At 51.9% G+C, this 25,876-nt stretch overlaps 1 protein-coding gene across 4 annotated transcripts in view; it reads right to left on the bottom strand.

Moving 5' to 3' along the window:
• The window catches only part of KIAA1671, a 188,594-nt gene that overhangs the window by 49,493 nt on the left and 113,225 nt on the right, over positions 1 to 25,876 (bottom strand). The window contains exon 1 of one of the 4 annotated variants that reach the window (XM_081252307.1): positions 15,724 to 17,002. The exons of the other annotated variants lie outside the window; for them this stretch is intronic. Coding sequence (XP_081108433.1) covers positions 15,724 to 16,008 — 285 coding nt within the window. The 5' untranslated portion in view covers positions 16,009 to 17,002. Of the gene's footprint in view, positions 1 to 15,723; positions 17,003 to 25,876 lie in introns of those variants that run through there. 4 annotated transcript variants of the gene reach the window in all.

Here is a 25,876-nt window from a genome sequence, read left to right as displayed (position 1 = left end):
GGAAGTCCCTATCCCCATTTTAGAGATAAGGAAACCGAGGCACAGAGTAACCTGCCTACTACACACACTGCTAGTAGGCTGCAAAGCTGGGATTCGAACAGATGCATCTGGCTCCAGAGTCTGCTTTTTGTCACTAACTAGCTCTTTCTGACTCAGCAAAACAAAGAGAGGCCCCTGTCCTCACAGCACTTCTGTTCTCGGGGGAGAGACATGATAAAGCACCTCGGCAGCTCAGCTCATGGGACGAAAAGTTCACAGAAGGAATAGGGAGAAGCCCCAGCCTCGGCATGCAAGGGCCCGGGGCACTAAGTGTGCCCTCCCTTCTGGCTTACACCCTTGGGTGACCCTGAGGGTGAAGTCAAGTCAGGTCCGTGAACCCAGCACCATGCCTGGCACACAGCAGGTCCCTAATACAAGTTGGCTCAATAAATGAGCAGAGGATGGAGTCCCAACTAGCCCCTGAGGAGGCTTCAGGAGCCTTCTTTTGGCAACACGCCCTAGGAATTCAGAAAGGGGTCCGGTTTAGCTCTCTGGAAGGCTGCCTGACTCCAGCTCCACAGAGCCGAGTAAACTGAGACCTGTGAGCAGAGCGTAGCAGTGAGAACCTTGGGGTCCAGAAAGACGGCTTAGGGGGTGGGTACAGGAAAGCAGGGTACCAGCTGTAGTAGTAAGAACAAAGCTGGACTTTCTCTGGCTGGTCAAGACATGGACTGACCCTCAAGTTCTTGAGCCTGGACCGCCATAGGCCCCGGGGCTTCTGTGGTCCTCGGAGAGAACGGCCATGACCCCATGGATACACCTTGAATGTGGAACTCCGATTTACAACCTAGAGTCTCTCCAGACCATTGCTCCTAGCAAGAAAACACAGCTCCACTGCGCCCCAGTCATCCACCCAACTAATCTGGCTGGTGGGTACCCAGGAGCTTAGAGTTCATTCATGCATGTGTCCATTCATTCATTCACCCATCCATCACATGCTGAGTGTCACAGATGTGCCAGGTGTACTGCTGGGCTCTGAGGACGTGAAAGGGCAAATACATCTCAGTATTGCTTTGTGATCTAGCAAGAATGGCTACAAAGAATCTGGAAGAAGCTGCAAAGACACATCTACGATCAGAACAATATTAACAACGCATGCAGCCATTCATTCTTTCGTTCATTCATTCATTCCTCCAACCACAAGAGGTGCACTAGAGCAAATACACAGCCGGCCCTTCAGTAGCAACATACTGTCCTTGAGGGCTGGGACCACCTCTGTCTTGTTCCCTGATGGATCCCTAGGGCCTCCGACTATGCTTGGCACACAGTAGGTGCTCGATAAACATTTGCGGACCGAGGGAGCTGCTTTAAGGAACTGTTTCTCCCAGGGTGGTGCCCACGTGACCGTCTCTACCTGGGGCTCTTGAAATGCAGGCAGATTCTGAGGCCCACCTAAGACCCAGAAGACCTCCACCTGGGATTCTACTTACTGAACCAGTATCCAAGGCGCCACCGAAGTTTGCGTTCAGTTCTCACAGTGTTAGCTCCCTTTTGCACTCAAGGACACCACTGCTCAAAGAGCTCAAGGCCCTTAAGGTCCCAGATATGGGAAGTGGCAGCACAAGGACTCGAACCACCCGTGCTGCTTCCTCCACTCCCCTGCCTCGGGGGTCAGATGTCACTGAAGGGCACAGTTCAGCTCAGAAACATGGAAGGCTTACGTTTCCACCGATGGCACCGAGTTGTTGAAAATCCACAGGGCTCCCCATTATGTGAAAAGATGAGGAAACTCATTAAGCAGAGCTCTGCCGGCCTCCGTTCCTACTTTCAGTCCCTCCCCCAAAAGGGCTTGTGTTTATTCATGAGAAAGGGAAAACTATATATGAAGGATCTCCAACTGTTCTGCCCTCAGCCACATCTCAGAAGGTCCCTTAGTTAACTCTGTGCTGTCTCTACTTTCCTAATTAGCTGTGGCTGTTAATGAGCCTGATACAGGGAGCACCTCGGGGGGCGGAGGTGGGGAGGGCTCGTGGCGTGTGTCCTGCGAGGAGGGTGCGGAAGCTGAGTGGAAGCAGAGGAGGCTGGGAGCCGCCGGCTGTGTCACTGCAGGCCAGGCCCACCTGCTCTGCGGTGTCCTTCTCCTGACAACCAGAACACCTGAGGGTGGAGGGTCCTTCTGGAGAGAAAACCAGTGCAGTTTGAAGGAGAGGCTTAACCTTTTCAAACCGCCAACAGAGAGCGGAGTCCGTGTCCCTGCTCCATCCTTGCTGGCTGGCGCACAGATGGGGAGGAGGGAAGGTTCTCGCAGAGCCGGGAGCAGCCCCTGGTAGTTGGAAAGCGAGGCCAGGTAGAGTGAAGCCATCACGATGACCAGCTACTAGCTATGGAGGGCAGGCACGGGCCAGGCACTCCGCTGAGCATTTTACCCTCATCACCGCGTGGAATTCCCATCCCCTTCTTGCGCATGTGGAAACCGAGGCTTCCTCAAAGTCTGGCTGAAAGTCACACGCCAGCACACAGAGGAGCAGGGATTTGAATCCAGGCTGATTCCACTGGGGAGGCCTGCAAAGGTCACACCGGAGCCTCCATGTGCAGAGAGGGCAAGTGAGGCCCACCGCCAGGGCTGCAGAGAAGAGGCTGGTTCGAGGCTGTGCAGCTGGTATATGCATGTTTAGTCACTTTTCCGAAAACTTCTCCTAGGTGGGAACTGCATCTCATTATCTTCAGTGCCTCGCACAGCTGACTGCAGAGTTTTGCAAACAGTAGGAGCTCAATAAACGTCTGCTGCTCAACTCTGAAGGATATCAGGGTTGAGAACTGCACGACCTCTGACTGCCCCAACTTTGAATTTAGAAACCCCAAGCTCCGATACTGGGTCTGTCAGCGACTTGCCGTGTGACTTTGTGTAGGTCTCTTTCCCTCTCTGGGCCTTGGCCTCCCCAGCTGTAACATGGAAGGAGTGGACCGGAACAACCTAGACGCTCTGGCAATCAAGGCTCAGGAGCCTCTCCAGGAAGAGGAACTCCACATCAGCACCCTGCCCCTCAGCGGCCTGTTTACACTCGCTCCTTTTTACGGATACTGAAGCTCAGCTTCCCATCATCCACCAGGGCGGCTACCTTGGTACCCTCTTCAAACCCAGCGCCAGGGGTTCCAGAACCTTCCAGGCACTTCCTGCTGAGATGTCTGCGGTGGGTGAGGGCGGCAGCTGCCTCAACACGGCCCCCACATCCATCCCTCACCCTCCCTGGGGCAGAAGGCAATTACCGAGAAGAACAGAACGGACTGCTAACTACTAATTGAGGAATTACAGATGTTAACTTATAGGTGTGCCCGGGGAAGGGCCGTTTCTAGAAATCAAGCTGGTGAGTGACAGGAGTGTGGGCTGCCGGATAACGTCTGGCTTTGGCAGAAGGCAAATATTTGGATGTAGAGCCTGAAGACACAGGATTGGAAATTCAACAGACCGAGAAAAGTATCTTTGGTTGCTAGGAAATGTGTACCACCCCCCAAGCCCATGTGACAGGTCATAACTAGAAGGACAATAAAGAACTGACTGTGTGCTAGTGCCGTGCCAGGGCACCCAACCAGCATCTCGACTCACTCTCCTAACTCCGTCAGCAGACTTCATCTGCTCCATTTCGCAGCTGAAGAAAAATGCTTATCACTGTGGAAAGACTTGCCCCAAATGACACCAGGAATCAAAGGTTATTTTACCTAAAAGTTAGGAAATTCCAAAGCCCGACTACTAATGTTTTGGCTTCACTCAGAGTTAAGGTCACTTGGTTACGCAGGGCCTGGCAGGGACCTCAGCTTATAGCTCGTGACTCTCACCATACACATCAGTGGTTCTCAACCGCGGGCGATTTTGCCCCTAAGGGGCATCTGGCAAAGTCTGGAAGGATTGGCTGGAGGCCACGGATGCTGCTCAATCTCCTACAAAGCGTGGGACAGCCCCCCATCACAAAGAAGGATCCAGCCCCAAGTGTCAGTGTCGCTGTGGTGTGAAACCTGGGTTGGCACCGGGGCATCTCTCAGCACAGGTACGCGGGTCTTGAGGTCCACTGAGGGACAAGAAATGAGGCCTCGGCAGACCTGGGCTGGAGTCCAGGCTGTGAGCGAGGTCACGTTCTACCCTGTGGGTCTAGGTTTTATCCTTTGTGAATCAGGGATAGCAAAAATAATACGACCCCCCGTGGGGTTTCTGCAAGGATGTGATAAGGCATTTGTTTTGCTCAGTGGCTGGCACAGGGTAAGTGCTCAAGACGTGTCACCCTTTATGCCTTCATTTCCCCATCTGGGAAATGGGACAAGACAGCCTTTGCCTTGGTGTGACTCTCAAGCTTTTTCCCTCTGATGCTGCGAAACAGAAGTCACATTTTCCCAGATGGCCTCGCTACAAGATTCAAACAGCCTGGAGAGAAGGCAGCTGCAGAAAGCCACAGGGCCAGCAGTGGGCTTTGTGTGAGCAAGAAATAAACATTTTGGGGGGTGGAATTGAGGGGGATGGATAAAGGGGGTGAAAAGATACAAACTTCCAGTTATAAGATAAATAAATCCTGGGGACGTAATGTACAGCAAGGTGACCATAGTTAACCATAGTGTGCTGTGTATTTGAAAGTTGCTAAGAGAACAGATCTTGGAAGTTTTCATCATGAGAAAAAAAATGCATAACTATGTGAGGTGATGGGTGTTAATTAAACTCATTGTGGTGATCATTTCGCAGTTTCTACACATGTCAAATCATCAGGTACACTTTAAACTAACACAATGTTATATGTCAATTACATCTCGGTAAAACTGAGGGAAAAAACAATACTTCAAAAAAATTCAGGTTGAAAAAAAACGAAAAATTTTGTGTTAGGAGTTGAGAGTTGGGACCTACCGTACAGCACAGGAAACTCTATTCAATATCTTGTAATAACCTATACGGAAAAGAATCTTAAAAAGAAAAAATATTTATATATATATATGTATATGTATATATATATATATATATATATATATATATACATGTATAACTGAATCACTTCGCTGTACACCTGAAACTAACACAACATTGTAAATCAACTATACTTCAATAAAAAATTAATTTATTTTAAAAAAGAGTTGAGAGTTGGCAGTTTGTTACTGCAATATAACATACCCTAAGCTGACTAATATATCAAAGTTATAAGAAGAATAATAGCAGCTAAGTTTTATTATACACTTTTTAGGCTCCAGGCACTGTGCTAAGAACTTCACAGGGAAACTGAGTCTCACGAAGGTAAAGTCTCCTGCCCAAGGTCCCACAGCTAATTAGTGGCAAGGCTGGGATTCAAACTCAGATCTGTCCAAAGGGAGAGCCAAGCTCTTAACTGGACTGACCTAATTCTACCTGCATCTCCCCACTTTTTTTCCCCTTAATCAAGAAAGGACAGACAAGGATGCCAAATCTATGTTTAAAAAACAAAAGTAAACATTCACACACTTTGTAGTTTTTTAACTCTTGGTGATAATTTATGTTTTAGGATCTGCCTTGGAGAGGCAGTTGGAGAGGGCTCCTCGGGTCTAGAAATTGATACAGGAGAAAAACCACTCTTGTATCCCCTGCTCTCAAATCCACGTGGAGAATTTGCGGCTGTTTATGGCCCAACCTTTATGATGAATGTTTGATGAGTTAAACGGAGTGATGAGCACTTAGGATCCAAGAAATGGATTCCTTCCCATGCTGGGAGAGTCTGGCCAACTCCTGAAAGGATGCGTTGCTCAAAAGCCCCCGGGACCCTGAGCCCACACTGGCCAAGCAGCCTCCCTTACGAGCAAGAGCCTCCAAGATGAGAAAAGTATCCGTGGGGAACACCAAGGGCTACTGCATCACAGATCTCGGGCAGGTCCCTTGAGCTCTTCCCACCTCAGTTTACTCATCTGTGAGATGAGGGATTAAGTAACACTCCCTAGCCACCGTCAGACTGTCTGTTGTGGTAGGTATGAATGAGAAGGAACGTATACTGGTTATCTACTGCTGCGTAACAAACAGCCCCAAACCTTCGTAGCTGAAACAACAAACACTGCCTCTCCCAGTTTCTGGGAGTCAGGGTCCAGCAGGGGCTTGGCCGAATGGTTCTGGCTGAGGATGCCATGAGGTTGGAGTCAAGCTCCCAGCTAGGGGTGCAGTCTCCTCTGCAGGTTGTAGGAAACACTGCCAAGCTCACTCGCGCAGCTGCTGGTGGGTTTCAGTCTGTGCCACGTGGGCCTCTCCACAGGGCTGCCTGAGTGTCCTCAAGACACGGCAGCTGGCTCCCCCAGAGGGAAAGCTCCGAGAAAGGGAAAGAGTGACCAAGAGAGAAGTGACAGCCACCTTCAGTATAACCTGATCTCAGGTGTGACACCACCACTTCTGCTGCATTCTCCTGGTCACACAGACCAGCCCGACGTGGGGTGGGAGTGGGCTTTGTGTGAATACTGAAGGGCAAGAAGCTCTGGGGCACTTGGAGGCTGCCTGCCAGTGTCTGAATGTGCTTTGCCAACTGTTAAAACACTAAACGATGATGACTAGGAGGAGGACAGAAAACATTCACTGAGACCCTACTACGTGCCTCGCACTGTGCTCAGCGTTCTGTGTGCATTACCTCAGTGTAATATCCAGCACAGCTGTGGAGTCGACTAATATTGTGGGCCCCATTTTACAGAAGAGGAAACGGAGGCATAAAGAGACTAAGTTGCCCCCCGAAAGTCCCACAGCAAGTGAGAGGCAGAACCAGGAATCAAACCCACAGCTCTGAGACTCCATGACTTACTCTCTTTACTAACAGTGGTATAGACACAACTGTGAAATTTTCAGGAGTCAGTTCTGAACCAGTTGCTAAACACAGCCATTATGAGAAATTAATGATATAAACTAATGATTGAATAAACCCTATTAAAAGCAAAGGTAAGGAGTAGTCAAACCTTATCACTTCCTAATTACTACGGTTTACTATTATCTATGGTCTTGAGGTCACTTATGTACATTGAATCTGTACAATGAACATACTATACCCTAGTCCCCCCCACCTTATCTGCCGTTTCACGTTCCATGGTTTCAGTTACCCTCGGTCAACCTCGGCCCAAAAACATTAAATGGAAAATTCCAGAAATAAGCAATTCATAAGTTTTAAATTGCATGCCTTTCTGAGTAGCGTGATGAAATCTCACACTGTCCCTCCTGGACCCCCAACCACTGGATTCGTCTGCTCCCGACATCCATCCATTACCATCGTCTTGGCTCAATGATCCAGAATAACCCAAAAGCAGATGACCCTCCTTCTGACGTATTGTCAGGTCAATGGCAGCCCAACGGTCCATGACACTGCCTACGTCATCCTGCTCACTTCGTCTCATCATGTAGGCATTTTACCATCTCACATCATCACCGGAAGAAGAAAGGTGAGTACAGTACAATTCGATATTTTGAGAAAGAGAGAGAGAAACCACATGCACATAACTGTTGTTAAAGTATGTTGTTATCGGGCTTCCCTGGTGGCACAGTGGTAGAGAGTCCGCCTGCCAATGCAGGGGACACGGGTTCGTGCCCCAGTCCTGGAAGATCCCACATGCTGTGGAGCGGCTGGGCCCGTGAACCATGGCCGCTGAGCCTGCACATCCAGAGCCTGTGCTCCGTGACGGGAGAGGCCACAAGACGGGAGAGACCACAACAGTAAGAGGCCCACGTACAGCAAAAAAAAAAAAAAAAAAGTACATTGTTATCATTGTTCTACTTTGTTATGTTATTGTTAATCTCTTACAGTACCTAGAAGTTTAATTTAATTTATAAATTAAACTTAATCACAGGGACGTATGTATAGAAAAGCATAGTGTATATAGGGTATTGTACTATTCGGGGTTTCAGGCATCCACTGGGGGTTTGGAACGTATCCCCCGCACATAATGGGGGATGACTGTGTATACTAATGATGTACCGCACATCTCTTCCCAGCTCCATGCTCACTGACGGCTAGTTGGTAGCTTGCAGTGGGCCCTGGTGGGAGTATTTACACCAGAGGAATAGGCAAATGCTGCATACAAATCAGGGCTTTACCCCTAAAGACCTGGCTCATATTAAACATTCACCAGCGGCCCACTGTAATGGACCCAATACAACCTTCCCACTCGTAAGGAATTATCTCGGTGACTCCTTGCAGAGACCCCATTCTTCATGAAATCCAAAAATATAACATTCCCTGTGATATGTACCGACCCAGATTTCCTTCCTGAAATTTCTGACTTCCTGATGAGGAAAGCCAGAGGCATTTTGTCTGAACAAAACATCTGAGATTTGAAAACGCTGAAAGAGGGAGAGAAAGTGAGAGTAACAGAGGAGCCGTGGGGTCACAGAGATGAAGAGGAGCTTGTTTTAACCTCGCTGACCTCTCAGAAGTCCGGATAAGGACGTGCCCACCTAGGGCCTCCCCTGCAGAGTCCTTCCCGATTGCCCCAAATGGGGAGCGACCCGAATGCCCGGGCAGAGGGGTGAATAAACAAAGGAGTGTGTGCACTGTGGAGTGTGGCCTGGGCATTCACAACAGTCTTTACTAAAGACACATAAAACCGGCACATGTTCTCCAAGGATAGAGACAGAAGGTGGGCGATTTTGCTTGAGAAAGGGAGGAAAAAAGACAGGAAGGAAATGCATTCGAATGCCAAGAGTGGTTTCCATGGACCTTAAAATCATGGGTGGATTCTGCTTTCGGTCGGGTTTTCTGTACTCTCCACGTATTGTGAGCGCACCCCCCTTTTTCAGTGTGGGGGTAGGAGGGGCGGGGAGCTCAACATAATTTCACACAAGCAGAGCCCGGTGGAGCGGCCAAGCCTTTGTCCTGCCCTGCGCGTCACTCCAGGTCTCTCCCAGAGGCACCGACTCTGGGCCCAGCCTTCGGCCCCGTCTGGACCCGTGAAGGGGCCATTGTTCTCTGGGTGACATCATTCTGCTGCCTGCAGGGTGAAGAGCAGACCTGGAGTTGGGTGCGGTCGGCCCATCCTGCCTGCCCATCCACACCAGAGCGGAGGTGCAGTCACTGGGCGCTGGACTCGGGGGCCGGCTGAAGTCCAGCACCCCAGTTCCATGCCCTAAGGGGCAGGGCCTGAGGCCAGGGCACCTGGCAGGGCTCTGGACCAGCAGTGGTGGGCAGCATCGGCACAGGTGCCAGGAGATGCAAGAGGGGTTGGTAGTAGCTGGACCCTACTCCCCTGAAGCCCAGGTCTCCGAGAGAAACATGACAACCTGTGCCTGGCACAGAGTAGGCACTCAATAATTAACAGCGGGGCTTCCCTGGTGGCGCAGTGGTTGAGAGTCCGCCTGCCGATGCAGGGGACGCGGGTTCGTGCCCCGGTCTGGGAGGATCCCACATGCCGCGGAGCGGCTGGGCCCGTGAGCCATGGCCGCTGAGCCTGCGCGTCCGGAGCCTGTGCTCCGCAGCGGGAGAGGCCACAGCAGTGAGAGGCCCGCGTACCGCAAAAAAAAAAAAAAAATTAACAGCGGCAATTGTTACTCTGCTCTCCTTACTGCTCCCTTGCTCGTCACCTTACGGTTCTAAAATCTCGCATCCTTACCAGAGCCCCCAGGCCCTGCATGACCTGGCCCCCAACTGCTCATCTTCTACCTTCTTCCAACTTACTTGCTCTGATCCAGCCACCCTGGCCTCCCTGCTGCTCCTCAAACATGCCTCAGGGCCTTTGCACCTGCCCTTCCCGCTGCCAGGACGTTCCTCCTCCAAAACTTCTTAAGGCCCATTCCCTTCATTCATGTCTCTGCTTAAAACATCACCACCTGAGAAAACTTCTCTGACCTCTCTTCCTAAATCACACTCCCACCAGTCCCCATACCCTGTGACATTTTTCCTCAGAGCCCTGACACATACCAGAGAGTATCCTGTTCACTCATTAGCTGACTTATTTGTTTACTGTGTCTCCCTGCTCCTGTGAGCCCTGAGAGGGCAGAAACCCTGTCTATCTTGTCCTCCATCTGGCAAAGAAGAGATAATGGGCAAAAAATTCTTAATGAATGAATAATAGTTTCTATCGCCATTATATCTCAGATTTTCCCACCAGGACCTCTGTAAGGAAAGAACCCCCGACCACCCTGGGCTGGAATCTTGGTGTCAACTCCGAGACGGTGGGTACCAAGGCTAAATTACTGATCCTCTCCGGGCCTCAGTTTATCCATCTGTGATATGGAGATGGTGCCACAAGGCAGACACAGGGATAAAGGAGAGTGGATTTCAGGAAGCCAGACATGACGTCAGCGGCTAGATGTGCAGGATGCTCTTCTAGGCACTGGCGATACCGAGGTGAGCCAGGCCGACCCAAACCCCAGCCCTCGCAGGCCTTTCATTCTAGTGGTGGAGACAGAATAAACAAGTGAAATGAAGCAAGTTCAGGCTGAGATAAGTACCAGGAGGACATTTACAGGGCACAGGATGGAGGGAAACACGGTGAGGATTCACCCCAGCCTTGGCTGTCAGGAAGCCTCTCTGTAGAGGTGAAGAGAGAGGGAAGAGCATTCCAAACACAGGGAACTGTGAGGGCAAAGGCCCAGGGTCTGGAAGGAGCATGCCATGACTGAAGAAGAGCAGGAGGTCAGAGTGGCAGGAGTGAAATGAGCTCGGAGGACAGCGGTGAGAGCTGAGGTCAGGAGGGAAGCAGGGCCAGATCCCACAGGGCCTTGTGGGCCACGGTAAGAAGCTGAGGCTTCCTAAGTCTGGGTGAGGCAGAGGAACAACTTGACCCCTTGGGTTGCTGGGTGAAGAATGGCCTGGAGGGCAACAGGCCAGAGTAGAAGCAGTGAGTGAGCTGAATTGAGGCCTCCAAAGAGATATGTCCACATCCTAACCCCTGGCACCCGTGAATGCGACTTGACTTCTGGGAAAAAGGTCTTTGCATATGTTAAAGAAGTTAAGGATCTCCAGATGAGCTCAGGATGGATGGCCTGGAGGGCCCGAAATCCGATGACAAGTGTCCTTATAAGAGACAGAAGAGAAGCCGAGTGGAGACAGAGGCAGAGATTGGGGCAATGTGGCCACAAGCCAAGGAATGCCTGGAGCCATCAGAAGCTGGAAGAGGCAGGAAGGATCCTCCCCTAGAGCCCTAGAAGCGGGGTGTGGCCTGACAACACCTTGATTTTGAACTCTTGGTCTCCAGATTTCTGTTGTTTTCAGCCGCCAGTGTGTGTGGTCATTTATCGTGGCAGCTTAAAGAGGCAGTCAGCGTGGAGGAGGTATTGACAGAAATCGGGGCTTCTGATGGTGAGAGTCACAGACATCCTTTTCCTTTCTAATTCTCTCCCACTTGCTAAAAAAAGGTGTGTGTGTGTGTGTGTGTGTATGCTCACAGCAGGGGGAAGACGCTGAGCCCTGCTGAATATTTATGCATCCATTTCGCCATAATTGACGCAGAACCAAATACTCCCACTCAGGATTGAACCCACCCAGCACAGGGCGCCGGTGCTTAAACAGTGAATCCCCGGAGCCAGGGGCCGCCTTGGGCCCAGAGCGGCCGACACATGCTGGGGTGTTGGGGTTCCAGCCTCACCGATCCCAGCTGTGTGGCCCCAGGCCTGTGACTTCACCTCTCTGTGCTTCTGATTTCTCATCCATAAAATATGGGGGCTACACTCCATGTCCCTCAGGGGCAGCTGTGCGATTGGTGAGACAAACTCCTGGCAAACAGGAGGTGCCTGCCTTTCTTCCCCAGCTCAGGGGGAGGATACTCCAAATACAATTATAGTCCCCCAAGCAAATTACGTACAGCAGTCTTCTCAACCGGAGGACGGGGAGGGGGTGGCGGTTTTGCCCCCTGGAGACACCTGGCAATGTCTGGGGACATTTTTGGTTATCATGCTTGGGGGCGCTACTGGCATCTAGTTGGGAGAGGCCAGGGATGATCCTATATACATACATGGGACAGCTCTCTGCCCCCCGAAGAATGACTGGGCCCTAGGTACCAACGGTAGTGAGACTGGAACACTGACCTACGGCAAGAGTTTGGTGTCAGGACTTCCCTGGTAGCACAGTGGTTAAGACTCCGCGCACCCAATGAAGGGGACCCGGGTTCGATCCTTGGTCAGGGAACTAGATCCCGCTTGCATGCCGCAACTAAGAGCCTGCATGCCGCAACTAAAAGATTCCCGCACGCCATAACTAAGAGTTCGCATGCCACAACTAAGAGTAAGCATGCTGCAACTAAGAGTTTGCATGCCGCAACTAAGAGTATGCATGCCGCAACAAAGATCCCGCACGTGGCAAGGAAGATCCCGTGTGTCGCGACTAAGACCCGGCGCAGCCAAATAAATAAATAAATATTAACAACAACAACAACAACAAAAGAGTGTGGTGTTACAGACACGCCCTTGATCTTTTAAGACGGTTCCCTCGTTTTCAGCCCCTACATGATGTATTTATGTGCTGACACGTTTTATGTTCTGTCCCCTTGAAGGCAACTCTATAAAGGCGAGAGCTGTGTCTGTTTCATTCAGTGTTGGCACCCTAGTAGGTGCTCGATAAACACTGGTGGGATGAAAATGTGAGTAAGTGAACGAAGGGACACAAACAATACACACCTCATGCCTACGGGGGCCTGGCACACAGTAAATGCCCACCAAAGGTTGGCCAGGTTCTTATTTTGCTTTGCAAAAGGCACCAGTCTGGCCATTTGGTCAGGTGGCATCACGGCACCTGCACCCACGCTCGTTAAGCCCTTCCTGTATGCGGGTGCTTGACAGGTGCCAGGGCTGTGCTGGGTTTTAGTCCGTCCCACTGGACCACCCACCTGACAAGCCCCAGGCGAACCCCCACTTTACAGATGAGGATGCTGAGGCTGCAAGAGGTGGGTCCACTTGCCCAAGGTCACTCGGCCCCGAGTCGGTCCAATTCCAAAGCCCTCTCTGCAGAACAGCCCTTAGCCTTGGAGACCCTGCTTCCTACTTTCACTCCAGCTGTTGGCCTCTGTGGCACTGCCATTGTGCCTGGGTTCTGGAATTTTCTGCCTGGCCTCCACTTGCAGTCCACCTCGCTTGCTGGGCTTGTTCTCAGGCTCACTCTGGGCTGCAGCACAGACGTGCCTCTTCCTGCCTTTGTCGCTCAGAGACAATGCGATTATTTCCCTTCTTCCCCCTTTTATTCGGCAGACGCCCAGGCAGGCCATTAGCAAATTATTTCAAAGCTGCCTTTAGAAAAACGTTTTGGGGCACGCCTTTGAGGGTTACTTTCTGCCTGCCAGAGATTCTTCTACTCTGCTCTGAGTAAATAGGAGCCTGAGGCAGGATTTGGAACAGAACGGATTCTTTAGGTAAATCAAGTAAGAGTTCAAGTCCCCAAAACTGAAATCCCGCCCCCTGTCCCCTTCCCAGTCCCAGCTACAGCTCCTGCAGGTGGCCCCGAACTCTTAATTGTCTGTGGCTTTTAGAAGTTTCCTCCTCCCACAGAATAAATATTTAAGCGAAGTCCCCGAGTGAAAGGGGAGTGTGTGGATTTTCCAGTTCCCTGGGGATCTTTGAAGGGATGGCTTGGGAGAAAAGGTTTTGGTTGTTGCAGTAGCTAACTTTTAAGGCCCACGTACCATGGCCATGGGCATCATGCATCTACTGGTGGCAGGTCACTGCCCTTAAGTGATAACGATGGGAAATGTAAATGGGAAATGAGGATAATCCCCCATTTCACAGATGAGGAAACTGAGGCACAGAGAGGGGAACAGTCCACCCAAGGCTGCACAGCTGGAAAGTGGCAGAGACAGGAGTCAAACCCAGGCCCTCTGCAAAACAGCTTGTGTCTCCATCCCAACTCTGCCCTCATCCCGAGGAGTCAGGACATCATGGCACCTGACAGACAGAAAACAGCTACAAATGCACACCTATTATGTGCCCAATCCTGCGATGGGCACCCATTTCAACCTCCTGATGATCCTGAGTTCTCCCCAACTGACAGAGGAGGAAACTGAGGCTTGAGAACGGGTCAAGGTCCCTTCGCCAGGATGTGGCCGAGTTTGATTCAAGCTTTCAACCCCAATGCCAGCTGGTAGATGCCAAATGCTAAATGGGAAGGTACCAGATTAATTCAGCCCAGATTCATCTAGCACGCATTAGCATTGATGCAGGCACTGCAGGGCAAGTGAACAGAGGAGACAAAGGCCCTGCAAGGTCCATCTCCATTCATTCATTCATTCATTCATTCACCAAGCTGGGGAGCAGGGCAGTTAGGCATGGGGGGACTCGGGCCGATGCCTAGGGTCACAGGGCAGGAGAACTGAATGTTACCAAGCCCCACACCCTTAAATGAATTGCCATAGAGGGAGCAAGAGTGAAAGATAAGAGAGATGAGAGAGAGACACACAGAGACAGAGACAGAGGGACAGAAAGAATGAACGAGAGGCTTTCTCTCCCTGGGCTAAGTCATCCCTTCCAAAGGTTGGAGTGGGGGATCTGTCTCATAAATTCAGGCCCCACTGATTTGTCCAGGGCCACAGAGCAGCACAGACCCAGAAGGGAAGGAGGTGTCAAATTAATGAGGCACATGTTAGCACCTGACTGCTCTGGTTGACGTGTGACCCTGGGAGAATCACCACACCTCTCTGGGCCAGCCGAGGGGATGCCGGGATCCTGCACCTTGAGGGCAGGTGTGAGAGCTCAGCGACCTCGCGTGCACAGAGGGCTGGCTGAGAGCCTGGTGCACCCCTCGGCTCCATAACTAAATGCTGGGTCCCCAAATGACCATCGGGACCCATCACAAGGCTGAACCCAGGGAAGGAGCTGGCTTAGCCCTTCACCCATCTCTAGTCTCCTGTGAACTGGGTCACATAGTCAGGTGGCAGATGTCTCCTGTGTGAAAACACCAGGCCCTCTCTTTGAGGGTCAGTGATATGGGCTTCCCTGAAGTTATCAGGAAGGTCTGGAGAAATCTTTTTACTGGAAGCTTGGCTGGAAAGAGCCCTGAGTGGGGTTCAGAGCTGGGGGTTCCGGCACTTGCTTTGCCACCCACTCACTGTGCTGCCCCAGGCAGGTACCTTTCCCTGTCTGGGCTCAGTTCCACCTCTTCAAATCATTAGTAAGGTCCTTGAGAAAAAACCTGGATGCAAGTCGCGTTTTCAATCATTAGATGTCATTCCACCCTGGTCCCCAAGCCCCATCAAGCTTGCCTGAGTGAGAGATGGTGGAATCTCAGGACCCAGATTAAGGTCCCCTGTCCTGGCTCATTCACACCAAGGTTCACTTGTCAGTGGGCAAATCTGCCCACCACCTCGGGTAATCAGATGAGACCTCGCAATTTTGCTTGACTGTAAGGCCACAGAAGTCCCAACTCCACACGCACATGACATGGACACTTGGCCACCCTGGAGGGTGTGAGGAGATGAAGCAGGTGCCAACTAATCCTCCCCCAAAATAGGAAGCATTTGCGTCGGGCTGGAGTGTCGGCACTTGCAGATAAATCAACCGGCAAAGCCTGCCGGACTCATGTGCCAGCCCCGTCCACACAGACGTTGAATCCAGTATAAATGTCCTGACCACTTTGGGGGAGCGAGCAAGTCCACTGTCAGGGGGATCGCCACCAGACGCCTCTTTCCCAGGCGCGGGAGCAGGACAGGGTTGGGCTAGACCGACAATTATTCTGGAAGAGGCAACCGCCCCAGTTGGATCTATGGGAACCCCACCACTTCCCTGGAGTGGGGGAGGGGCAGCACTGGAGGGGAGGAGTTCTCACTGTTGTTTTAATATTTTAAAAAACATAATAAGCTTACAAGATCTGGTGGCTCCGAGTCCGGCTGCCTTTTCCTCAGGGAAGAAAATCTCTGTTGGCTTCGCGCAGAGAAGCGGCGTAAAGATTCCCGGCTGCGGGAAGCGAGGTGTCGGAAGGATGAGGTGCGCTTGAAGGGGGTCCGGCCGGAGGGCTCCCCACTCGCCCGCTCGGGGCCCACCGTGCTGGTCACTAAGTTGAGGGCCTCCTGGAAGGACCGCCGGACGGTCCCCATCCACTGGGTCATGTGGGTTTGGGCCACCGTGAGTTTGTCTCCCAGGTAATCCATGGGGCCGGCAGGTGGGGAGGCAGGAAAGCAGTGAAACGCCGGGGGTCCTCTCCCCTCTCCCTGCTGTGCGCCGCCGGGAGTCCTGGGCTGCCTGGAGAGGAAAGCCAGCAGCCCTCTTCAGCCGGCCCGAGAGGAGATAAACATCGCTGAGCCAGCAGCCGGCGGCATCCGCGGGGCTCGCTCGCTCCGAATCGGAGGCAGTTCAGGGTCAGGCTGCGAGTCCACCCCCCGGAGTTGTGAGTAAACACGCTGGCAGCTCCAAGATCCAGTTCCCAGCGCTCACCGGCTGGCCGGCTGGCTCGGGTGACGAGGAGCTTTGAGGAACTGGGCTGCCGCGCCGGCTCCAGGGCGTGACGGTCCCCGCGAGGTGGGGGAGGAAAAGGCGGTGGCCCCCGGGCACCCTCAGGCACCTGGGTCCTCACTTTCCCCCAGGTAGGCGGCACCCCCCAGGCACCCGCGGCGGCGGCGGGGCCCTGCTCACCTGGCCCACGCAGGTTTCCTGTCCTCCGGCCGGGGGTTCCAAACCTGTAGGCCGGCGGGCAGCTAGCTCATTTCCGGAGGCAGCCACCAGGGCCCCGGGTCCCCTGGCTCGGCAGCCCAGGATGACATCAGCCCCCGTTCTCAGCGAGGGGCTTCGCTGCCCAGGAATGCCGGAGGGGCCTCGGGGAGGCGGCCGCCCAGGGAGCTGACGTCCGCCCCCATTTGTTCTTCGTCTCCAAGTCCCAACTCGCTCACCGTCCCGCGGAGCTGACTGTGACTACACGTGCCCGGCAGCCTATCAGCCCTGTGCCCTGACCGCGGGCGCAAGGGGAGATGCGGCTGCACGTGCGTGCACGCGGGCGCCTGTGTGCACGTATGTCGGAGATCAGGCGGCCCGGAGAAGGCTGAACAGTTGGGAAACTGCCTCTAGGGTGACAGGCAGCGAGCGTCTGTGGACCTCTGGCCGGCAGTCAGTCTGGCTCCCTCTGGCGGTCCATTTCTCTGTCAGTTTCCCAGCCTCTCCTTCCTCCCCCTGTGTCTTATTTTCCACTTGTTCCTCCCTAAGCTCCTCTCTCTCTCTCATCCTCTCATTCTCTCATTCTCATTCTCATTCTCTCTCTCTCTCTCTCTCTCTCTCTCCTTTCCAGCCTTCTCTCCCTCCTCCCTAAAAGGCAACACCCAGCCAGGTGAAACAACCCCCGAGGTCCCCCAAGGAAGGAACTGGGCCGGGCTGTATTTCAGTACAGGCAGAGTTGCCATGGCAACCCTGGGGCACAGCATCTGCCCCATCCTGGGTGGGCAGGCGCGGCACAGGGATGAACAGGAATGATTCATGATTTATACTGGGTCACATGAGCTCCTGGGCTTTAACCCTTGTGGAGCTGTAGTGGCTGGGGGGCGGGGTGGGAAATGCGAGGCATCAGCATCTGAGACCAGAGCGGGTGCTTATCCGGAAGGGTGACCAGCAGCCAGATCCTAAGGGGAGGCACACTTGTGGAAGGAGCTTTCTCCTTCCAGCAGGGATCTACCTTCTGTGTTACAGATGAGGAGATGCAGACTCAGAGACGTAGATTCACTTGCCCAAGGTCACACAGCAAGGGTACCACCAGAGCATGGGTCTGGGCTGTTTCATCCCCGCCCCTGCCCCATTTTCCAGGTCTGACACGGCACATGGTCCAGAGTTGGAGCTCAGTAAATATTTATCGTTCAAACGCCGAGTCCAAGAGTGAAACTTTGATCAGTCTGACTGCATCCCCAGTGCTTTCCCCCACCCACGTCATCTCGGTTTTGAACAAATATTTGCTCCCTAGACACCGATCAAAGGGCTTCACTTGAGAAAGTTTTTCATGGAGGTGTCTCTGACAATGCAGCTGACGCAGATCTCTTTCTTCTCTGGATTCCCAGTACGTACAGATGTTCGTTTGCTCATTCATTCCTTCACTCATTCATGTAAACATTCAGAGACTGCCCTCCCCGGGCCAGGCACTGGATATAGAGACTGAGGACGTCCCTGCCCTTGAGGGCTCCCAGTCCAGTAGGACACTATAACGGTGGCTAATATTCACTGAGAGTGTGACTGAGTGTCCAGTGCCATTCTAAGTGTTCATAGGAATTAACTCATGAATCCTCACATGAACCCATTTGACAGGAGGAGACTGAGGCCCAGGGAGGAGACGTCACCTGCCAAGTTCTTCCAGGGTGGTAGGCGGCCCCCAAGATGGCCTCCAGGGATCCCTGACCCCTGTTATTCACACCCCAGAGTGGTCCCCTCTCACAATGAGTCCGAGTTTGTCTGTGTGCCCAAGAGATAAGGCAGAAGTGACAGTGTGTGATTTCCAAAGCTGGGTCCTACCAGCCACCATGTTGTGAAGGCACTCAAGCAGCTCTGTGGAGAGACCCACGTGGAGAGAGTCTGAGGCCCCCAGCCAACAGGCAGCACGCACTTCCAGCCATGTGAGTGGGCCATTTTGGAAGCAGATCCCACATCGCCAGGCAAACCCTTGGATGACTGTGGCCCTCAACTGCAACCTCACGGGAGACCCTGAGCCCGAGCCATCCAGCCAAGCTGCTCCCAAATTCCTGACCCATAGAAATCACAAGAGATTCAAATACCCAGAGGCAGGATAGTGCCTGAGCCATTGGGAAACCAAGAGCTGGAGCAGAATGAGGAGAGAGAGGGGAGGGGGACAAGCGGCTCTTGTAGCAGCCTGCACCCCATGATGCAAATGAGAAAAATGTGCACAGGGCCCCAGATCCTACCTCCATACATGTGTCTGGCCCCACCCACCACCCCATACAGCCTTCAGGGTCCCAGGGCTTCTGGCCACCAAGGTTTGCCCACTTTCCTCACCTGGTCCGTAGCCAGCCTCCTGCAGTGGGCGGGCCACTTGCCCAGAGGGCCAGGAACTTCCAGGGTGGGAGCAGTCATGAGAAAGAGCTGAGTCCTCCCCATCTAACCCCAGAAAAGCCGCACCAGAAATACCTGAAGATCTAGAAAGGGACGCAACTTTTTAACAGACCATCTGGACACAGAGGTGGGAAAAATTTACTGAGAACCTTCCAGAGGAAAAACAAAGCAGCACCTACAACACCTTTAAAGTGATAATACCCAGTGTTGGTCAGGCTGTGGTAAAAGAGATACATCTACCCACAAATGGAAATGGAGATTGGTATATTATTTCCTGAAGGGAATTTAACATTGAAGATCAAAATTCTTAAAAACAATGGCCAGTTAATGACACACATGCTGAAGTGTACTGATATTTATAACTTATTTTGAAATGCAGCAAAAAAAAAAAAGTATACACTAAGGAATGGATGGATGGTTAGATTTTTTTAAGGCAAATATAGCAAAATGTGAGCAATTATAGAATCTATCTGGTAGGTATATGTGTATGTCCTGTACAATTTTTCTGTGTATTTGAAAAGTTTCATAATAAAAGGTTGGGATGGGAGGATGCACCTGCCTTTTGATCCTGCGTTTCATGATCCAATTCCACACCCAGCAATCTGTCTGGAAATGAGAATGATCTATACAAACATTTTGCTATACAGGGGTGCTCATCACAGTTATATTTGTGAAAAATTCGTAAAAACCTTATCGTCCAACAAAAAGAGACTCGTTCAGTGTTGTGCCGACACATACTGAAGTCAGAAGCAAAAGAAAAAATCAGTGACACTGATCCTGTCTTTATGTATAATGTCGACAGTTTGTTCACCATGGATTTTTGAATTAATTTTGATTTTTTTAAAAATACTGCATTAAAAGTTATTTATTTTGATAACCCATTATTTTGGTGCTCTCTTAAATTTTGGGTCCTCGGTGTATGCCTCAGTCACCTCACCCTAGCCCCAGCCCAGGATATGCTAAATCAATATAGCTTCATGGTTAAGGGTTTGTAGACCTGCCTCTGGCTCTTATTAGCTGTGTGGCCTTGAAAAAGTTACTGAGCCTCTCTGATTTTCAGAGATGAAATCATCAAAGTCATCATTGTCATTGATGCTGTTGGAACCCCTTACTGTGTGTGCCAGGCATTGTATTACATTGTCTGCTCCTCCCAACAATGAAATGAGGTTTGTACTAGGATTATTACTCCCATTTTACAGATGGAAAAACTGAGGCAGAGGGATTCAATGAGCAGCCTAAGGTCACACAGCTATTAAGTGGTAGAGTGTGCAACCCCCAGCCTTGCACCTTGGACAAGGCAGAGGAGGACTGGCCTTTGGCAAATCAGTCTGGATCGAAGACAAGTGTTGGGAAAAGCAGAGGAGACCAAGCAGCAGGCGGGATCACAAGGTCCCACCTCCTTCCACAACGGGGGAGAGGGGTGCAGAAGGGAGCTGGAAAGCCAGATTGCTTGCCTGCTCCCCGCTCCCGGCTCCCCTTAGGTACAATGTGGTCTGAAAGTGTGACTATAAAAAGCGTCACTCTCTGAAAACTGGGGCAGCCTGAGCGCTTTCCCTGCCAGAGGACTTTTTTTGCAAACTCTTCTGTTCTCTCCAGGAAACTCTTGGGATGTTGCTGGGCATCAAAAAGGAAAGAAAGCCATCTCCTTACATAATTAAGCCAAAATACTCTGGAGAAGCTGCTGTGATCCAGGAAATAAAGGGGAATTTTATCCACAGTATGAGGTGGGGCCCAGAGGTCACCATTTCCAGACAAGTGTGTGCCGTCACAGAAATCAGAATGCGGTCATTCATTTATTCAACAAATGTCCCCTGTGCCGTTACTTTGTGTGAGCTCCGTGCTGACCCTGAAGGGACCTATAGTCCCTGAAGAGCTCGGGATAGCTATCTGATCTCAGCCATTAAGGGGAGAGAGTGTCCCAACAGGCCACCTCAAATCTGAGGCTGTATCATTTTCTCCCCCAAATCTGATACAAACATGAACACTCTAGAGAATCCCTCAGGTGGAAGAAAAAGCCAGAAAAAAAATGAACATTTGCAGTACAAGTACCAAGGGCTATAACAGACTAGTGAATAACACACTATGATGGGAATGTAAGTGGGGGAGGTGAAACCCAACCAAGAAAGTAGGAAGTTGAGGAAACAAGAGCAAAGGGAAGATGGTCATTTACTGAGGATCATTTATTGTAACTGGAAGAAGGAAATCTGTCTGGGTAGGGTCTTAGAAGATGAATAGGAGTATTCCAAGAAGGCTGAATGGCATGTGCAAAGGCCACTGGGCATGGCCGTATTCAGTCTTGCCTCTGGGCTTTTTCACATGCTGTATCGCCTGTATCCCTGCCTAGAGCTGCCTTCCCCTGTTCTCCACCTCTATTGGATGTCCCCGCACCCCATGACCACCTTCAGCAACTTCAGTCTTTTCCAAATCTCCCCCAGGAGGTCTCAATTACATGACTCTCTGCACATCCTGTTTCCCAAAAGATTGGACATTCCAGAAGTAGGCATCCTGGGCCTCGAAATATACTAATGTTATACTGATAAGGAAGGGGGTGTGGTAGAAATAATAATAACCATTAATTGAGGATTTGCTGTGTGCCAGGAACTGGTCACCCATACACCTCACCTCACATAACCCTCACAACAACCCTACAGAGTGAGTCCTGTTATTAATTATCCCCATTTTCCAGAGAAGGGCAGTGAGGTTTTAAAGAGCTGAAGGTATTTGCTCAAGGTCACTGAGCTGGCAAGTGGGGTTCTGGGACTTTAACCCAGACCTGTCTGATTCCAAAGCCCTCCTCCTTCTAGGGCAGAAGCCAGACTCTATCCACACCTCTAAGACCCTTTAAAATAGCCAACTCTGTCCCAAGCCCCATGCACGAGGGCAGTAACTGTTCCACACACTTCTCTGGTTGTCTTCAGACCTCCTTGGGTCAGGAAATGCCTGCAGAAGGACTTGTCTGGTTGTAAATCAAACAGTTTCCTTTCTTGACAACTGGCCTAGAGACTAATTCCAGGGACCATATGTGGGAAGGGCTGACTTGTTGACCCAGCTTAAACCTGTTTTCTCTCCCCATGGGATGGAGCAAAGGTTTTGGAGAGCTGACCAACAGCCAAACTTCTCATTTCATTGAAGAACCAGGCCCAGGCAGATGGCTGTCCCAGACCCACAATAAATCTATGTCAGGAGCCATGATCTTCCATAGGAGTCGCTCACGATCTGGACTTTGACAAGGTCTCAAGGATGTGCTCTGTTGCCTCTTGTTCAGCCCTTTGCACATGCTGTTCCCTCTGGCTAGGACACCATTCTACCCATTCCTCACCTGGTCAGCATCTATTGTCCTTCACAGCTCAGCTTAGGGTACTCCCTCTTCCAAGAAGCCTCCCCTGATTCTTCATGCCCCCCGGTGGGGGGTGATCACCTCTGGGCCCCCACTTCGCCGTATGACCCCCAATCATCATTAACAATCTGAGCTGTAACTCAATTTACCCATCAGTCTCCCCACTGGACTCTGAGACCAGGGGCAGCAGGTATGTGTCCTGTTCACCCTTGAATCTCAGCATCTGGCACTCAGCAGGCACTTGACGTGCCCACCGTGTGAAATGAGGGAATCACTGAGGTTTGAACCCCAGTCATACAACTCCCAGCATCCCTCTCCCTAGGCTTGTTTCCAAGGCAACAGGGAAAAGAATTCTGATATGGGAACAACAAAAAAAAACAGAAATAACTTGATCTGACAAGTCAATCCCAGATTATTTATAAACCAAGCCCAAGACTATTTCCTTGTGTTCATTTATCACACTCTTATTCAAATAGTCATTTTAATGACCTAAGATGCCCTTAATTAACCTTGGAAGGGGAGGGGGAGAAATAAAAACCATCTGGAAAGGAAATCTTTCTAGAAACAGCCAGGAACTCATCTCCCTGCTTTATCAGGCCCCACCCTGAGCTCAAGTGGAAAGTAGCATTTTCCACACTGGGGAGAGCCCGCTGTGTGGCCCCGCCTTGCGTGGCAAGGCCAGTCTGTAATTACAGCCCCTCTTTGAAGAGCTAGGTGTCTAATAAAGCTGCAGGCCCTGGCCTCCTCAAAAATGGAAGCAGGCTGGGCTGAGGGCCCCGCCTGATTCATGCTGCTGGCTGCCCAGTGGCTCTGGGGCAGTGGTTTCCGGAACGCTGCCACACGCTCCTCGGGCTTTCTGGGAAGGAGAAGGGGACCCTACTGGGGTCTTTGTCTGGTCGCCTTGCCTGGGGTTGGACAACACGTCTCTTTCCACCAGAGCAGCTGAAATTCCACATTTTTGGATCAGTTAGTGAAAGAGAGCAAGATGTTCTTGGGGAACAAGAATTAAAGGTGGGACAAGGGATTCATGATGTGCCCTAGGAAATTTATCCCTGAGCAGTGAGCCTGCTATCCTGGGCTAAGTGCCCCCTAAGCAACACCCTAAGATTTGAAGGCTCTCCCCGAGGATAATAAAAGGCTGGAGGAATGAGAAGGCTTCCTTTCCCTGCTCCCTCCCTCCTCCCTTCTGACTTCAACAAGCACTTGAATGAGGACCTACTATGTGCCAAGCGCTGTGCCAGGTGCTGGGGACCCCATCCCTGGCCCCCAGAGCGGTTTTATTTGGGCTTTGCAGTAAGGATGGTAATGAACTGGAGTAGCTCTTAGTCGCCGAGGGCCTACTGTGCGCTCCATCACCTCCCTGACCTGCATAAGCCAGAAGGGTTGTAATCCCCGCTGTACAGATGAGGACACCGAGACACCGAATGAGGAAGACCCTAGCCCGAGTCACATGGCTGCCGCGTGCAGAGCATGGCTTAAGCCCAGGTCAGGCTGAGCTCAAAGTCGGGGCTCCTGAACACCGGCTACCCTGCCTCTCTCTGTGAGCACCCCGGTTCATGGCAGAACAAGGCTGGATTTGGGGTGCAGAAGAGGTGGCGGCAGGATAAGGGCCCTGCTCCTCTTTCTTCCTCTCTGCTTCACTTCTTCAGACTCGGGCGGCCGTGAACCCCAAGTGAAGCCTGACTGTGATAGGCACAGGGTTTCCTGAGATGGCCTCAGCCACCTCGGCAGCTCCAAGGACCCCCAGGTCTGGGCGGCCTTGGAGAGCCCCCTGTATCCCACCTGCCCTGGCTGAATGGAGAGGAGAGGGTGGGCCCTGGGCCCACTAACCCAGGCTTAAGGCCACCAGGCTCTGCCCCCAATTACTGGGGGTCCCCGGGCAGTGCTCCCCTCCTCTCTGGGAGGCCGGGGAGCCCAACTCAAAACCCCAGCTGCCTCCTCTCAAAGGCCACCTGTCCCAGGAGGACTCAAACACCGTGTGGTCTGGGGCACTCACGTGGCCTCCTTTTGCCTGTGGTGCCTCATCTCACAAATGGAAATCATGACACCTGCCTCCCAGGTAAAGGTGCACAAAGTAGGCCCCTGGCAAAGGTAGGTGGGATGGCGTCAGATTCCCACGGGGCGGTCTGCAGCTGGAGTGTTCATGTTTTGAGAACAAACTTTTGAAGAAAAATGTTCTCCCAAACGCCAAATCAACATCTATTCAAACACTGCTAGGACGCGGTTAATATTTCCTAAGCACCAACGACGGGCCAGGCCCTATGCCATCTCATGTCATCCCCATACACACATGGTTAAGGGCAGGCCTCCCATGACTGACTCCCCACGGTGTGACCCTGGGCAAGTGGCTTGCCTTCTCTGAGCCCCTCCTTCCTTGTCTTTAAAATGGGATAAAAATGGCCCTCTCCTTCCCAGGTGGTGCTGAAGTTTATGTGATGTGTGTTCTATCTCGTGAGAGCAGAACAACTATCCCCATTATACAGATGAGGACACTGAGGCAGCGAGAGCAGAGGCTGAAGGCTGCACAGTCACTTGGTGGTGAAGTCTGGCTTGGAGGCCTGTGCTCTCAGAGCTGTGGCTCGGTGGGCAAGGGGACAGTGGGCGCTGGGGAGCCGGCGCCTCTGGCCTCCCAGGCCCACCCCTATCATTCCCATTGCCCAGCTCGCCAGCCCTCGGCCACCCTCCTCTCATCTCAGAGCTGCTGTGAGTAATGGTCCCCACTCGGTCCCTGCTTGCTGAGGCCTCCACACAGGCACGGCCTTCTCCCGACCCTGCTAGAGGTCTATTATCTTGTGCCTCGTTTCTCGGCTTGTAGAGAGCCCCTCCTCTGCACTGCCCACACTGTTCCAGGAGCCACGCTGTGCTGGGCAGGAGGGCAGGAAGAGGGGCGGCCAGGCAGCCTTGGCATTTTGACAAAAGTGTGTTGCCCTGTAGGCCCCCACAGTACCCACCTGGTAGGCACAAGGCATATTCTGGCAGCCTCAGAGTTCCTGGACCTTGGCCAGCCTGGACTCACAGCTGTCTGGAACCCTCCCATTGCCAGGGCGATGAAGGTGAGACCCCCAGCTCCCTCCACCCAGCTGCCTCCTGCTGGGAAAGGTACCACCCAGCAGCCCCAAACTGACTGTAGCCCGCACACCATGATGCTTCTCACTTCTGAATCTTAGCTCCTCAGAGACTCTCCCTCCCAACCACCCAACACAAAGGAGCTGCCAGACCCTCTCTATCTTAGCACCCTTTCCTTCCTACATTCTGTTATACTACCTGGTATTTTCCTGATCATTTATTTAATGTGATCTCTCTAACCAAGGCTCGTGAGAGCAGAAACCTTGGATGTCTTAATATCTGCTATTGTCCCTGTGCCTAGCACACTGGAGGCTCTCAGTAAGTGTTTGCTGAATGCATGGGTGAATGAATGAATGAAGTGAAGAAGAGAAAGAAGGGGCGAGGAGGGGAGGAGAAGTGGTGGGGGGTGCACATAAGAGGGAGGGGAGAAACACTATAACATTTGTACTGCAGTCCCATCCTCTCCTCTCCTCTCCTCCTTGGTCAATTCCTACCCACCCTTAAAGACTTCACACTGATGCCTCCACCTCCAGGAAGCCTTCCCTGCTACCCTTCCCACTCAGCTCAGTGCCTCCTCT

This window comes from Mesoplodon bidens (genome assembly GCF_964165515.1).
Source record: "Mesoplodon bidens genome assembly, chromosome: 13".
Taxonomy (NCBI): domain Eukaryota; kingdom Metazoa; phylum Chordata; class Mammalia; order Artiodactyla; family Ziphiidae; genus Mesoplodon; species Mesoplodon bidens.
This window is presented reverse-complemented; position numbering and strand designations above follow the sequence as displayed.